General features: G+C 40.0%; 1 protein-coding gene across 1 annotated transcript; it reads left to right on the plus strand.

The window, feature by feature from the left end:
* Nucleotides 1-412: 412 nt before the first annotated feature.
* Nucleotides 413-17,902, plus strand: LOC140334829 (uncharacterized). The gene is made up of 15 exons (XM_072417077.1): nucleotides 413-938; nucleotides 2,454-2,695; nucleotides 2,854-3,060; nucleotides 5,125-5,168; nucleotides 6,125-6,437; nucleotides 7,658-7,888; nucleotides 9,646-9,671; nucleotides 10,027-10,273; nucleotides 10,929-11,129; nucleotides 11,599-11,940; nucleotides 14,469-14,543; nucleotides 15,100-15,295; nucleotides 15,877-16,009; nucleotides 16,137-16,244; nucleotides 16,524-17,902. Exons 1-15 carry the CDS (start codon nucleotides 709-711, stop codon nucleotides 16,956-16,958), a joined length of 3,030 nt encoding a protein of 1,009 aa, XP_072273178.1. The 5' UTR covers nucleotides 413-708; the 3' UTR covers nucleotides 16,959-17,902.
* Nucleotides 17,903-17,930: the final 28 nt, after the last annotated feature.

Here is a 17,930-nt window from a genome sequence, read left to right on the forward strand (position 1 = left end):
GAGGGACGTTTGCTTATTGTTTATGAACAATGGCACTATATCCGATAAGCTGTTTTTGATTTTATTGGGTATAATGGTCATTTGGTTATTGTCCCTCTGAACCCCCATTTGTATGAATTGGAATTCATTTGTATTTAGGGTTTTTAAAACCCTGGGGAGGAGGCGGCAATATGTGAGGATTTTGGATTGAGTAAAAAATTCATTGGGTATTAGAACTTTGGTTCTGCTTTCACACAACATATTTTCTGTATCTTTTATTCCTTCCTATTTTATAGTAATTGTGTTTGGAGCTCTTCCATGAAATATCAGAGAGGTGTGTATGGAATGTCAATATAAATCAGTAAATGAGATAAGACATGTTGGCTACAGCTCACGTGCAGCGCAGGGTAATTTTCATGGAGCTTTGGACCTTTGTATCAGGGCTGCACCTTTCTATCATACAGCACATGAAATATAATGTGTGTTATTCTGTGTGAAGGAAAGACCCGAGCACTGCCTCAGATATTTATGTTCCTGGACTACAGAACCCATAGGGGAGCCAGGGGTTTACAGAACTGGACTGGTGGTAATGAAGCCCTTGGGGAGAATGTCAGAGACAAACCCCGGGATCTACAGGGGAGTACAAGAATCACCTTAAGACCCAGAAAGAAAGACTAAGAGGCCTCAGTGGTAGATTTAGGGGAAGGAAAGTGGCCAAGGAAACCTAACATGGAGAACTTTCATGGTGATGCTAAAAAGAGACAAGCATCCATTGGAAAAGAAAAAGGAGCTCATAAAAAAGAAGAAAACAATTCAAAGACTGCTAAAGCTGAGAAAAAAGTGACATCTTCAGCAAAACAGAAGGAAATAAAGGAAAGAAAGGACCCCAAATCCAAGAAGGCAGGAGGGACCCAACAAGCTGAAGGAATATCACATGGAAGCCTTGACAAGTCTCCAAGGTCAGGAACGATGATTGCCAGCCAACCACACGTGTGGTTGTTATTATTTTTATTATTACATATTATATTACCACTGATAACTCTTACTTCTCATACTGCTTGCTATTATAGTCACTATCATTTTAGTCACTATCAGTATTTCTCAACCTTGGTAATATGGGGGAACCCTTGAAATAACTTTTGGGTCTTTAGGAACCCAGGCTCTAAAAAATACTATATCCACAGCTCACAGTACATTGGCTTAGTGTTCAAAGGGAACACCTCTTACATTGTTAGACAGTGACAAGGCTGACACCCCTATAAATAGCCAAAAAGATTATTGGTGTCGGTGGGAACTGACCTGAGAGGCACAATTTGCTCATTGCTTAGAGAACCCCTAGTAGCTTCTGGAGGAACCCTGGTTGAGAAATGCTGGTTACTACAGTAGGCAATTTCTAATAAACCATTTGGTCAATATTTCTTCAGGTTCAATTTACATCAATATCCATTATTCTTATGGACAAAAGGCTGGTGACCAAAATAACAAATAATTAAAATTCTATGAACTTTAAATAGTTAGGTTCAGATATACACAGTGAAGGGGATTGGTAATACTACATCATGCAATAATGACAGTTTCATAGAGACAATGGTGATCCTCCAGCCTTGTGGTCACAGGTTGGTGAAGACCCTTTTCTGTGCCCCGGGGTACAAAGCCAGCTCCGTAAAGACATGGTGGGACCAGTTTGGTGTGGAGGAACTTGAGTGTCTTGCACAGAGCCGTGACCTCATCTCTACTGAACACCTTTGGAATAAATCATGAGCCAGGTTTGCTCATCCACCATCAATACCTGACCCCACAGATAGATATGATTTCCCCAGGCACACTCGAAGATCATTGTCCATGGTTTGGAATTGCAAATTGAACAAACTGTTGTAGCTGGTAATGGTTTGACCAGTTTGGTGTATCGGAACTTAGGTGTCCTGCACAAAACACTGACCTCAACCCTACTGAGCACCTTTGGGATAAATTGGAAAGCAGACATGCTGTAAAATTCCTAAACCACAGATCTGAGGTGTTTTCATAAATTAAGTCATGACATTGGTTACACTAATTAAACAAGCTGTACTATGCAATTTTTTTTTTTTCATGACATGTATTTTGTCAGATTGATATGGTTACTGACAGTTCAACTTTAACAAATATGCACATGCTCATTTCTCTTTTCTTGGTTAATAAATCACATTACAGGGAAGCATTATACTAAATATTTGCATGGCATAAACATTCAGGTTACCAGGAAGAAATTACTACTTGCTGGGTTTATCAAGTCAGTTTCTAGAGATCAGCATTTTTTGTATTCTTTTATGGCTGATAATAAAACCAATCACTCGTTATTTGAACACTTTTACTTTGTTCCTCATTTCTTCTTATAATTTAAAAAAATGTGATTATTTCTTTTTCCTAATATAACAACAATGGCTAACCGTACCCTGTGTCACTTCCTCCCCTGTTCATTATATGTACCCCCTCAGTTGCAGGGCTCTGATCTTGTCCTGGGATGTTGCCCGGGACCCCATTGACATGACCGACCTCCTGAAGAACGATGACAACATTGGTCATTGCTCGTATGTCGCTCTGTCACCTCCCACAAAGGACCCAGACTGGACAATACCCGTCGACCAATCCTCAATTGTCATCTTCTACTCTTCCCCCAAATCGGAGAAACCACTGTATGAGATGGAGCGCTACCTGGAATACTGTGTTGGTAAAAAAGGTGAGATATAAGATATATCCTGAACTACCCAATATTATTGTCTATATGTGGAGCCCAGAATACCTTTTTAATATATGCCATACAAAGAATTTACATTTTTAACCTCACAATGTTTTTTCAATGTGTAAATATCTCTAAGTTGAGGTTTTTCTGTTTAGGATCCGATAAAGTGATTGTGGTTATCGGTGACTCAGAAATGTTGGATGAGAAGTGGATAAATCAGTGGAAGAAGAATCCATTTGCATACAACCTTAAACCGGTGCGCATCACAAGAGCAGACCTGGACTGGATCACCAGAAGAGAGGTTCTACAGGAGATGCAAGGGAAATTGGACGGGCTCAAAATGTCCCTGCTGGGTCACACAGGTGAATATCTGGTGAGGGTAGATCTGACCTCATGGATAGCTTGGAATGATTGATATGACCTCATGGATAGTTTGGGGTGATTAAGCAGACCTCTTGGATAGCTTGGGGAGATTGATCGGACCTTACGGTTAGCTAGGGGAGATTGATCTGACCTCATGGATAGCTTGGAGTGATTGATCTGACCTCATGGATAGCTTGGGGAGATTGACCTGACCTTACGGTTAGCCAGGGGAGATTGATCTGGCCCCATGGATAGCTTGAAGTCATTGATCAATAGCTTGGGGGGATTAAGCTGATCTTATTGATAGTTTGGGGGGATAGATCTGACCTCATGGATAGTTTAAGGTCTGACCTTATAGTAAGCATGGGGTGGTTGATCCAACCTTGAGGATAGTATAGTATGCCTGTTAAGATTGGGATTTCCAATCAGTCACCATTCCACAACTGGTTTGCCGACCGGACCTAATTTCTTTAGATGTTTAATAACTGATACTATTGCACAGCTTTCCAATAAACACATTTCTATCCATTTTAGGTAGCTCTGGTATTATAGTTAGAAATACTTTTATGTCTGGTCCAGTTTCTATTGTCAATATTAGGGCATTGCCCTATAATTTTTAATAAATGTATAAAATAAAATTTCTTGAAATATTGTTTGATCTGGTTCAGTCACTCTTTTGGGAAGATCGAGGTCCAATTGTCAAGGTTTACAGATATCTCTTTTATTTTGAATGGTTGAGAAGATTTACTTATCAGCTTCACTATATTCTCTAGAGCACAGGTGTCAAACACAAGGCCCGCAGGCCGAATCTGGCCTGTCTGGTCATTTTATGTGGCCCGTGGTGACTGTGCCCCATCCAATCATCTGACATTTGCAGGCAGGAGGACCCAGTCCCAGAAAGCTATGTAGAAGAAGAGCAGTCCCCAGTTGCTTCTTCACCCCCTTACCGAGACCCAGCACTAAGCACGAGTCGCGATCCTGCTGCCAGTAGTATGCTGCTCCAGGTATGGGATCCCAGTTGGATGCTACACCAGCAATGTCTCCAGACTCAGAGACACCGACTCCAGACAGGCCCAGATCAGGATAGGTCAGGTACACCAACCTCAGAAGAACAAAAAAGCAGTCACTGCCAAAATGTCCAACAAGAGAAAAGTTGAAGGGAGACAATTTAATGAAAGATGGGAAAGGGAATGTTCATGCTTCACAAAGACAAGCATGTTCTTATTTTCAGAGCATGGTTAATGCACGAGGATGTCGTGATAAGTTGTCTCAGGGTAAGGAAGGATCTATACTTCAACTAAAGCTACGTACTCACTTCCAATTATTATCGTTGGTAAACGAACGACGAACGATCCTGCACGATATCTGCGAACGATCGTATAGCACCGATCCTGTACATACAGATAACGACACGATCGTTCGTAGATATTGTACACACAATAGATGCGATCGTTTGAGCGATACAGGAAGTGACGTGCACGACAGGAAGTTAACGAACCTTCGTTCATCACGCATGCTCAGACCATGGACGATCAATGAACAATCGTACACACGAACGATGGTCAACGATCGTCGTCCGATCCAACGACTTTCCTCGTTCGTCAGCGTCGTTGGTTACTTTTTTTACGAACGATTTTTGCCCAATCGATCGTTCGGCGTTCGTTCGGCGTTCATTTTGAACGATAAAAATTGGAAGTGTGTACGCAGCTTAAGACTACCCGTATCTGAATAAAAAGATCCGCACCTGTGTTTAGATTTCTACCCCTCATGTGATTTGAGTTTGACACTACTGATCTAGAGTGCAGGAGTGTTTACAAAGATAAGGACATGGCATTAGAAAACAAACCAGGGTATCCTTGAAGATTAAGTGGCCCTCCTGCTATGATGACCAAGCTATGATTAGGTTGGGGGATTTCAATTTTTCAATATAGGTTAAATCTAAAGCTTTTCTTCATCACAACCTTTTTCTAACTGTACTACATTAAACTAATAGTAAAAAATGTTCTTTACATTTTGGCATGATACAGGATCATAAATTTACACCAAACTTCCTTCCTTAACAGGTCACAAGAAAGACCCAGATGGAAGTAGGAAGCGAAGAACATCCGTGAGTGTATTTCCTACATACAACATATTACACAGCCAATGAAAATTATTTTACCAGTAATTTTCTACTACTTGAAACTGCATTAATGGAAAGCAAGAGGTCCAGGGTGCCTTCTTATAAGCACACACGGTATACAGGTCAACAAATCGGCTATGAGTGTGTCTGGAGTATATTGTACCTTGAGATGGGTGTTGTACCTTTGACGTATTTTACTTTGTTAAAGCTCCGCACAATTATTGTACATTGCAGCTTTAATATTGCGTGTGGGAATTCTAAAGAGAAGATGAGAAGGGACAACATTTGTAAATAGGAAACATTTCAGTTTTAAAGACATCTTGAGTTATTTTTTCGGGTTATATCTTGCAGATGGTATACATTGATAATAGCAATTAATGTTTAACAAGACTTACAAATACATCTTTCTAACATATCTTTCCAAATTTTACTCTATTTCACCATTTCTCCTTTTCTTCCTTTATCCTCCCCATTTTTTCCCTCTTTTTTCATCATCCCTTTTCCCCTTTCCTTTTTGTTACTTCCCATCTGTACTTTGACCTTATAAAATATGGAAGCCTGGAAATGAACAGGAACAGATACAATTGCCTAAATTTTATTCAGACCCAATTATAGTATCACAACTATTTTTCCCATCTTCCATTTTTTTTTTTGTGTGTATGGCTTAACATTTCCATAAAATTGTTTTGCAGAATTTACTGAGTACAATGAGGTCTATCTGCAGGGCACAGCTAGTTAGATTCCCTTTACTACCCTGAAGGTTGGACTAGAGAAATGTCTAACTGGGTATCCATTTCTGGGTTATCCAGTTGGCCTCTAATGATTCCACTAACATAGAATTTTGAGTGCGTGGCTTCCATTTTCCCAATAAATTGGGAGAATGAGATGAGATTTTGTCTACATCTCATTTATTTTACATTTTTATGTTAACATTACTGCAGACCTCACAAACACCCAAATCAAATGAAGACAAAACAAAAGTACAACCTGGCACAACAATCTACGAGGAAATAAAACAGACGGTTGGCTTCTTCTCCTGGTCAAAAACCATGGACAGTGCCTGGCTTCAGAGACTCCTCACCTCCCAATACTTCCAGCTCATGGTCACCTACACTGATGTACTAAACACTGAGAGTGGGAAGGTCACAGAAAAGGTCTCTGCCGCTCCAACACTGATCTTATACTTCACGCAGGAAACTTTCCTGACTTTCTCCTCCCAGACAGACATAAAAATCAAGTTCTGTCTCATTCCAGGTATGAAAGATAATTCTGTTTTGGATGTTGGTATTTATATTATATTAACTCTTCTTCACATAGGCAACATACAGAGCTTGGATTTGCCACCCACCAATCCCTGGAACATACAGGGATTGGCTGGGGTGGTGTGTTAGCCATTAGGGGCAACAGGGGCAGAGTCAATGGAGCTGACGAGAGAGATGTTTCAGGCATTGGGGCTTCTGGTCGCGTTTTAGTGACAAGTACCTAGATGGAAGCAAAATCTAGTCCCCTAGGACTGAGGGGCATATATTTTAGTGATCGGCAGATAGCGGGGTGATAATGGTTCAGTCACTGGGGTTGGTGTAAGTGGTATTTTAGTCAATGGAGGCTGGAAATGGATGTGGTTCAGCCTGGAGGGCATGTTCTAGAAACTTGGGATGGAGGCAGAGGTATTTTTGTAACTGATAACTGGGAGGTTTACCTTTTGGTCATGGGGGATAATGGAACAGATGTTTTAGTCTTGAAGAACAGAATAAGGCCAGGGAGGTAAATTGATATTATGTGAGCAAAAATACTCATAATACTGTTAATATTGCATTATACAAAGACATTTCAGGCAACTGTGCACTTCCAGCCTTGTGGTCACGGTTCGGTAAGACCCTTTTCTGTTGCCCCATGGCTATGTCCCGGGGTACAAAGCCATCTCCATAAAGATAAAAGTCTCCCCAGTTTGGTTGTGGAGGAACGCAAGTGTCCTACACAGAGCCCTGACTCCAACTCTACTGAACACCTTTGGGATAATTTGGAATCGTGAGCCAGGTCTTCTCAACCAACATAAACACATGACCTCATCTATGGGGGTAAATTGCCATATACACCCTGAAAAATGGATGCAGGTTTAAGAAGCCTATATGTTCATGACAGTAGGGTGTTTGCAAACCTTTGTCTATATAACGTATGTCATAAAGAGAAGGGAATAAAACAAACAGAAGTGAGGGATTGACTATGAGGTTCTAGTAAATGCTAACAAACTGTAGCACTATAAATGGCCCTTACTATCTCCATTCCAAAGGGCATGTGTAAAAGGGGAAGGGTACTTAAACAAAATTACCCCCCATGTGGAGCCCTCTCATACCACTGTAATGTGTCCTTGTCTTTTTTTTTTTTTCCCCTGGAGAAAACGCTGCTATCCTTCTACATTGTCATATATTTACAATAATTGTATAGTTTTTTTACAACATCCTTGCTTGATGCAGAACAGAAGAAGACAATTGTGGTAATTGATGACCTGGATGGGAAAAGTTCAGAGAAAAGAGTGAGAGAAGTCTATAAAAAATCCAGCATGGGGAAGACGTCTGCAGATTTGTTCCTGTTCAGGAAGGAGGAGAAAGAGACGGCTTACCTGACACATCTCAAAAGAGATCAGCAACACAACATAGAGGCTGAGAAAAGATGGAGTCTCTTCCAAGATCTGATCAATACAATCGGTAAACATTCATAAATTTACACCACTTATTTTTGTTCACAGTTCTATTTTCATTTTTATGTCCAACTAGAAAAGTAAATGAGATTCTTAAATAATTAAAAAATATATATCCTGGAAAATAAACCAAGGTACCTAAAATACCAGGAAAACTACATTGACTCGAGTATAAACCTAGGACACAAAATCACTGCTAACATTCAGTAATAAAAAGAAATGCCAATAAAGTTATTAGGAATAAATACATCCAATGTTGTATTTTTATTAAGGTTTTTTTTCAAAAGGAAAACAAATAGAGTCACATGGAATCAATCTATATATCGTTTTTCCTATTTTTACAGAATAAAGTATTTTGTACTTTTGAGATAGTTATGATAGATCAGTTTCTCCTAAATTATTTTTCATGCAATATTGTTGGTCACCAGTAGATGATGCTGTGTTCTGATGTAAAGTGTGTAACAAACTCACTTCACTATTCTCCAATGGCACGAGTTTGTTACACGTTTAACATAAGGACATATCGCCATCCACTGATTTGACCTCAGTAAAAACTTAGATTTTTTATCTAATGACCTTTTCAGCTCTAAAGAATCTTGGTTTATTCTTGAGTATATATGGCATATATTTAATTTGCAGATGTTACAATTTTAAAATCAGAAGATTCACCCTTTGTTTATTCAAGTTTTATCCATTTTAACAAACGATTTACAAAGAAGAAGAAGATTTCCACCTATACATATGTTATATATCACAAAGGCCACATCCCTTATTGAACCCAGGAAAAAAAACAATATACGGTAAAGAACACCAATTTTTGTAGCAGGATTTTTGGCCGACATCAGCATGTAGGGGAGCTGGTGTGCAAACATGTGGCTCAGCTGTGAGATTTCAGTATGATATTATTGTTTGCTTTAAGTTCCATCTAAAATTGACTCATAGAAATAACATTAAAACTGAAGGACTTTAAAATTGTAATAACAACTAGATGTGATTTAAAATTGATACCAGAGCAAAACATATAACAGTTTCACTGCCATGACTACCGATCTGTTCCCCACTACTGATTCTAACAGCGAGTGTTGCTAAAAACACAAGCATCAGATTCTCTCCCCTCTCTCCTGAGGAAGCAGATATTTCCGCAAAACGCGTAGAGAATTAACCCAGAATGTATCCCTCACAGGGACACTCTGAAAGGAGAGATTATTGTGTGTAATAATAATAGTTTTTATGTGGTTTTATGTATTGGAAATGAGCCTTTTAATCTAAATATTAATAAAATTTTGTTATTTTTATAATATATGTTGTTGATCTTGGCCTAAAAAATCCCGCTACAAAAATTGGTGTTCTTCACCATATATTCTGTTTTTTTTCTGGATTAACATAAGATTTAATTAATGTGAATGTGTGAATTTTAGATAAAACGTGAATTATTCTAATCCATAAAGATGCGTTGGTAAAATTGTTTGTATTGTATGTTTGTATGTATGTAGGGTTTATACTTTGTATTTCCAATGCCATGTACATGGGGTGTCATTCCAATACAGGTGGTGCCATTCATTCCTATGGAGGTGTTTGTGTTGGAAGCTGCAGCTCATCAAGAATGTTTTCATTAATGAGAGCTGTACATAAAAAACAAACATCGAACTCATCACCCTCCACATTCTGATCATTTTATTGCTTTATTACACATTCTGGTTTGAGATAAGCAAATTATTTCTTGTTCTGCAGATTGTTAACATTTTTTCTCTCTTTGCTTTTCAGTGAAGCTCCCTGATCCACCAGCACCGGTAAGATTCCTCAATCAGTTATAATAAGGAAATGAATTATGATTTTGTATACCTTTAACCTAAAAAAATCTGTTTTTTGGTCAATTGCATTGGAAACATGAGACTGAAATATTTTGTATTTTACGTGTAGCCAGTAGGTGGCACTTTTAGCAGCTTTTCCCATGTTTTCCACTTTCACCGCAAAGCTCAGAATATCAGGTGATGATTCCTCCAGAAGACACATGTTCTGGCTTATATTCAAGTATACTGATCCAGCAGTTCCTCCTCCAATATTTGACCAGACACACTCTGTCCTATATACAGTGATCGTCCACTTCACACTTTATTTTATTGGTTTTTTTGTTATTTGTTGCAGAAACTTGGAATTGTGGGGATTTTCTCTAAGTGTTTTAGCACTAATTACACATGGCTAGAGACTTTGCTGAAGTCCCCGAAACTCAGGCTTTCTGTGGATGATGTCTCATCATTTCATATCTCTGGGAAAGGCATTGAAGAAGCCCTGGACTGCAGCTTTGGGGTCCTATATCACAGCCAGAGACGGGAGGAAGTCAGCATTGTAGAGGAGTATGAAGCCGAAATGGAACATCTCTCAGCCACACTCGGTATGTGTTCATTATAATGTTGTTTTATATTTGGTTTTCCTAAACTTTAATCCATTTACTGTTGTAACCTCCAATATTTGTAATGAGGTCTGTAGGGTTCAATAGGGACATACAATAATTTTATGAAACCAACCAGACTTGGATCTCCAAGGTTCAGGTAATCTTCAAGTTCTGGGGATGCCAAGCAGAACTGGTTTTGGGGTGGAAAAAATTGAGAAACTGCACAGGGCCCCTACCTTCCTCAGGACCCCAAATGACAGAATGTCAGGATGCTGGGATCAGGAATGTTGTTCATTAGTCACAGTTTCATATTTGCTCAAGACCTTACCGCTAATTTCCCTGCCTGACCTGAATTCTCTCTGCGGTAGATTAGTTTCGCCTACAGGTCTTGCCCGGCTCCCGGCCAAAGATTGGTCAGTAAAAAGAGAAGCAGAATACTCATGAGCCCATCCCTGTCTTACATGTATTGTTGCATCGGTGAACACCGGGTTGTAGTTTGGTCAGCAATTGTGTCCTTACGAAATAATCATCTGTGGCAGCAAACATAAATTTAAAGAAATAATTCCCAAAATGATTTAAGAAGTCACGTTAATTTATTTCCTCTTTGGTGCACTGGTGACGTTATTGAGTGTGGCTGTCCATCTGTTTGTCTCAGGGAGGTTCAATGTTCTGGTGATTATCGATGACCTGAAGGACAGCAGCTGGATGAAGAAGGAGAAGATTCTGTATTCTCAGCCCAATATACAGAAATACGCCCGCAATCTGCTCCTCATCTCCAAGGAAGAGAAGAAGAATGAAGAAAGGCTGCTGGCCAAGCTCTTGGATGCTCTGTTTGCTCCCGGACTGGCAGCCACAGGTAATTCACTTTTAAAAGCTATCTCAAAAAACCTGTTTTGCCCAGGCTTGCTAACTACTTCTAGTAGTTAGTTAGTACTTCTAATACTCACCTTATATCTGCCTATTTCTGAATCAAATGACACCCAGTGTCCATCAGCTCACTTCCTGTCCTGTGAAGGACACGCTCCAGGGTACGTCATCACACTGCCCAGACCTCATAAGAGTTTATTAGAACACATTGTCATTTATTAGAAGTCAGGCGCAATACCCCAAGATATACTGCACATTCATCGTTTGTTCACTTTTGTAGTCCCTACAAAATAATCAAAAAATATAATAAAAAAATACCTAAAATAGAAGAACCATCTTTCATAAGCAGTAAAAATAGGATGCTAAATATTGTTGAGTCTGAACCTTTGGATGGTTTATTCTTTTATATATATAAATTGTATGAAACAGTCAGGGATTTTGCATTTTAAACAACACAGGTACTCTTGATGCTCCTGATTTTACATTATATGAATCCCATATAATGAAAGATGACCATAAGACATTGAATGCTGAAAATATTCCCGCGATAGCCATCACTATGGGCAATGGTCGGACACAAATGGAGAGACGAAATTCTGGATCACCAAGTCACACCAATGTGCAGAATAATCCAAGGACATCAAGGACAAGAAATGACCCCCCGATACAGGTGGATAAGAAATCCCAAATGTCATTGAATTTAGAAAGAGATCATTCCAGGCCACCAACCAATGAGCAGACACCACAAATCCTGCCTGATGGAAAGAAAATGGAAACAACGAACACAGGAAATGATCCCAGTAAGTAGATTTCTTCCCATGTAACCATTTATCTGATTGTGGTTTCTAGTTCTCCTTTTTTCACACTTTGAGCTTTAATAATTCAACAATAAATAACAAAAAAAGGAAATACAGAATAAAACAAAATGGTGTATGGGAAATGAGTCAATAACATACAGAAGTATATAGCAAACATTTCCATTTTATAGGCATAAGACCATGTGCGCGGTAAGCAATAATGTGAATCAAACCAACAAATTCTATGTGTGTAAACCAACACCATTGAATAGTTGACAGTTACCATACAATATGTCATAGCGCCATTTTCAAAACAAGAAATGTACAGCAGCTATTTCGAGCATAATTGGGAACATATGTTCACAGAGAAAAATACAGCAAAAAAGAATGAACAGATCAACAATTTGCGTTATATGCTGAAACCCATTCAGATAAGTATCTCTCAGTTCTGCCTGATAAATTGAACAGAAATAATTACATTGAAACCACAGTGTGGTACTTATCAGAACATTTAAAGACAATCCATGTGTCCCATGTCTCAAATAAACTTGTCCACTTGATGGCTTTCGCCTCCTCCATCAAATATACTGAGTTTACTTTGCTCAACCATAGTTTAATTGTGAGAATCGCTTTAGTATTCCAAAACAGTGGGGTAACACTGCGTGCCGAATTTAGTAACTGCAGTGTCAGTGATTTTTTGTACTTTTTCACAGACAGAGGATGTAGGTGTAATAAACAGGTAGAGCCTGTGATAATTCGGTGAAATCGAGAGACCTTGAATTGCCGAGCACTCCCACCAGATATGTGTCAGCGTGCCTACTGCAGACCCGCAGCACTACCATAGGTCTGATTTCTGGGGGGCAATTTTATATATTTTGTCTGGCTTCCAGTACCAATGTGTACAAATTTTGGACACATTTTCTTGCAGTCTAGTGTTGATGGAGCATTTGTGCGCCAGAAGAATGATCTTCAGATAACTGAATAGCCAATTCCTACTCCCATTTTTGTTTGAACCTAAAGGTTTCACCTGAAGTGAACTGACTTAACTAAGTATACATAAGCGAGGTTGTGTGCTAAAGTGCAGTCCCCTCCAGACAGTACTGTTCAAAGACTGTGGGTTTACTCAGCAGTTTGGATTTAGCATCAACAGCATTAATAAAATGCTTGATTTCGTCAGAAAAAAAGTAATCAATTCTGGAATATTTTGGTGTACCGTAGAAAAGTACGTGTTATCACGGTCTGATGGATGAAAGGATCTCCAAACATCCACCAGTTGTAAAGACTGAAACAATTTTTTCAATGCTTTCTCTGGCATCCTACTGCATTTAGGCCTTGGGCTTTTCGAGAGGAGAGCAACAGGAACAGAGTCCTCGGGTAGGGATCTTAGCATGTCAATATCTTGGTACCACTCAGGTAATTCCATATCAGGAATTTGTAGCGTGGTACAGAAAGCAGGCAGATGGGATCCTGTGCGTAGAAAAGCCAATTTACCGTTGATAACAGCCTGAAGGTAAAATGGGAAACGCCATCTATATGAATATTTTTTCTGGCACAATACTTGTAATAAAGGTCGTAGTGCTCTCCTATTACGCAAAGTGATCGGTGATAAATCCTGGTAAAATCATATTGCTTGATCCTGAAACAATATACTGTCATGTTGTGTCCCCGCCGCCATTATCTGCAAATTACATCCCTGGGAGGTTGAGGATCTGGGCCTCTAGGCCTAGGGGCCCGAAGATTTTTAACAATATCCATGTCCTTGTCATCCGGACTAGCAAGCAGCTCGCTCAGATGACAATTTCTCAAGCAATACCGATTCAGGCAAACCCTTTATTCTAATATTGTGTCTTCTGCTGCGGTTGTCAAGATTCTCCATTTTCCTATTCATCTCAAGCAAATGATCCCTGTGAGAGGAGACGTGTGTTCTATGCTAGCTATTGCAGACCCATGGGCTTTTCCCCACTTGTGCCACTGCTTCTAGTTTGGCTTAATAGTTGAAAAATTACCTTGCAGTTCTGTGATAGCAGTATGGAGTGTTGCCTTGATATTTGCTGCCATATTAGATAAATCAGATAGTTGAACTGGCCTCTGTGTGTCTTTCTCACCTCTTTCTGCTGAGTTGGGGCGCAAAAGACTCTCTGCTAGACTCATTCTCCGGTGCCATCTTTGATCCCAGGTCTTGCTTATCCTCCTGCTTCTTAGCTTGGAAATAAAGCGGTAGATCACGGTATTGCTGTTCCCCGTCTGTTCTTCCCCATCTCTTGCTGTCTGTCTGGCTTGCCTGTTCGCTTGTTCCCCCGCCTGTGGAATCAGAGCCTTTAGATCAAGCCGCCATCTCGCTCGCGTATCAGGACAGGCCCCCTAGTTCTCCTTTTGTAATTCTCTTCCAAATAGAGTCATGTGACAAGAGAATCATGGCGGCTGGCTTTCATGGCCTCGTCTGCTGACCCTTTGATTCCTGTCACTGACCATTGTGCATGCAAGGACTTTACTTACATTACTTTTCTAATCGGCAGATTCTCTTTTTTCAGAGAGCGAATTGGTTGATAGCGCCATAGAAGACATTGCAGAAAGCCAGAAGACGAATGGAAATGACCATAGTGAAGGTAATTTCTCATCACATAACACAGGGAAAGTGGACGTCAGGTCAAGTATAGCTAAACCTAACAACAAAAATTTAATACAATTCTGCTTACCCATTCTTATATCAGGAGCTGCATTAGTTTCGGGCTAAAAACATTTTCTGCAAGTGCAGGACTTTTTTTGAATATGCCCTTTTTTGAATGTCCATGTAACTATCTCTAACAAAGGTATCAGGTTTCCTAGCTCTTCTGTGACCTTAAAAACACTAACCCGCATGTACTATAGATGGGAAGAGGGGGTAGGTGTTAGTAATACAAATGGGAAAAGCAGCAAAGGGTAACGACATGGCCATGTGATCTCATCCAATGAGATCCTAGCTTTATTCTAAGGTTAATTCTCTGTATGGCTATAATGCTGTTTTCCTATTGGTGTCATATGTTGTGACAATGGAAGAACATTACATCCCATTGGATTGGATGGGTAATGGTATTGGAAGCTTTGATTGATAGGAAACCTATCAAAGCCACCTATCTTTATTTGTCCTACTATGGTAACTCACCATCAGTTTATGTATTCTAGGTGCCCCATTACAGCTTCCCCCGGTTCAGTTTGTGACTACAGAACACATCCACATTGATAAGACCTGTAAACTTGGAGTGGGCAGCTTTGGCATTGTGTATAAAGGATCGTACCAAGGCACGGCCGCAGCAGTGAAAAAACTCCAGCTGGACGATGAGGACCTCAGCAGTATAATCCATGAAATACAAATCAGCATGTAAGGGCTCAATGACCTAGAAATGTCTTTCCAGTTCCTTGAATGGCAAAATGTTATGGTTTATGGTAGGAGCAGGGACAGTTTTTGGGAAGGGGCTTGACAATCTCCATAGGCTTCTAATATGCTGAAGCTAGTGGAGCCAACCATGGCACCATATTAAAGTGCCCTATCAAGGTGTGCTTTGTGTATACTCTGCCAGTGCATTCTCTGTTGCGTCTTCTATGTGTGCTCTGATTGAATGTTTTCTGTCTATTTGATCTGTCTGTGTTTTGTATGTGTAAGCTCTGTTTATATGTTCTCTACCTGTGTACTTTGTGTGGGCTCTGCTTACATGTTTTTTCATATGCTTATGAAAGTACGGACTGTGTTTTCTGTGTGTATTCCATCTATGTGTGTGTCAAGGGATATCTTCAACACTGGCTAATGCAAATCCTACATAGACCAGAGTGGGCTGTTGCAGGCGACAATTTAGACTACGACCTCAATGAAGTCTTTGGGTGAAAACAGACAGATTTTAGAGACCAAGGAAAGGGTGGAAAAGTCCATCAGGATTACACAAGTGTTCTTTTCTTCTGAAATAGGAGGCTGCATCACCCCTATATTGTGAAGCTCATGGCAGCAGCCAAATCAGATTCATGTATTCTGCTGGCAAATGAATATATCCATGGGGCAAATTTGGACAGCATACTTCATAAGCCCTCCTGTCCTGTGAAGGTAAGAGCTGACAAGTGTCTGAAGGAAGTGCTGGACATAAATAAAATAAGCCAAAAAGTTAATACTCAAATTCCTTAATTTGGGCGGTGAGACTCTCTCGGTTCCTAAAATATGAAGTCTTTTACAGCTGTCCGAGGATGATAAAATATATGCAAGTCTCGAGATACTGTTGGCCGTGGAATACATTCACTCCCAAAACATCATTCACCAAGACATCAAACCTGTCAATATACTGGTAAGTCTTATTTGTATTTCAGTGATCTCTTCTTGTCCATTGGAGACTTGCTAGTGGTGGTTCATATCTGAACATGCTAGTTCCCTGGCTGTCATGCAGATCCAATGCTTTCAATACGTTGTAGTTTACTGACTTGGCCATCTCCGAGTTTGCATCTGAATATTTCAGGACATGAAGTAATAATTCCAGAAAAAGCCAGGCTACTGAATTTTCAGGCCAATTGCTCTAAGATCCTTCTAAACCAATAACAGGAGATATATCCCCATCCTCTTTCTACAGGTGGAAGGGAAGACAAAGAAAACCTTCCTAACAGACTGGGGAATGGCCAACATTCGAGAAACTGTCTGCACCAAAAGGTTCAAGTCAAGGAAAGTTGGACCTATAGGAGGAACATTGCTGTACAAGGCACCAGAATGTGTCTTGGAGGACAATGTACCGCCTACCAAAATGTCCGATATGTGGTCTGTTGGGGTGACGTTCCTTGAAATTTTTACTCAGAGAAAACCCTGGAAGACGTACAATGAAATGCTGAAGAAAATGTTTCATAAGGAAACTCCACAGTCATTAGAAGTGCTGAGCCAGAAACTGCAACCCATTGTGAAAGGTTGCTTCGACTACAAACCGAACAAACGACCCACTGCTACTAGAATGGTCTCTGGTATCAAAAATATGGAAGGGGTTGACCTTGTCAAACACTACGGCTACACATTCTGAACAGGAGACCCCCTATGTGTATTGAAGCCCACCTGACTCCATATACACATTTGGTGCTGGTTCTAGATACTACTTTCCACATTTCAGTCTTCTCTGTTGTTGTCCTTAAGAAGAGGGGCTCCCTTAGGTTCTAATGACTATCAAGTCTTTTAGTATAGACTATAAAGGGAGAAACTATAAGTAATCAAAGGGCATGATCGATATACATAAGTACGCTGTCGTCAGGGCAGAGGGGATTAAGCAGGGTTGTCAATGGTTCTTCCTGGCTGCCTATTTCATAGTCACCTGATTCTGGTTAAGGCATTACAGTCAGCCTGTTCCGTTTGAGTTCACCCACAGCCATTCTCAAGTAACAAAGTGTGGATAAAACTCATCTACGCTTGTGCTCACCGACTCCAGGCGACCTCTGCCTAGGCAATGGTCATGTGATATCTGCTAATGAGGCTAATCAAGCATCCACCACTGGTCATATAATCTCTGTTGAGCCATGACCTGAAAGGCATGTGACCTTTCGTAGCTGGGTACACCAAAATTCCACTATTAGTAGATACTGTAGTATGTGTAGAAGTAACCAGCTATTGGGGCAAAGGGACCATCACTTTAGTACGATATCCGTAATGGGTCTGGGGGGTGCTGTAGGCAGCTCTTTGAAAGTCATGATCAAAGTACCGATCCGCATTTCATGGTAAGATATGAGAGCCACAGCAGGGTACTGGTCTAGAAATAACTGATTGTTGGAAAAAGTCCCCCTCGTTTTTAATGGGGCCTACAAGATTCAGCTCATACAAACTATATATATTTTTTTTATATTACACTTGTGTTCTATCTCATCATTACATGAATAAACACCATGGATAAAGCCAGACTGTGAAATACATCAGACAGCTGTGCTGCATATTTGAGAGGGCTGTTATCATTTGAAGAAATAAAACTGTTGCACTCAAGGCTGGTTTTCTACATTTTTAAGAAATC

This window comes from Pyxicephalus adspersus, chromosome 7, assembly GCF_032062135.1.
Source record: "Pyxicephalus adspersus chromosome 7, UCB_Pads_2.0, whole genome shotgun sequence".
NCBI classification, from domain to species: domain Eukaryota; kingdom Metazoa; phylum Chordata; class Amphibia; order Anura; family Pyxicephalidae; genus Pyxicephalus; species Pyxicephalus adspersus.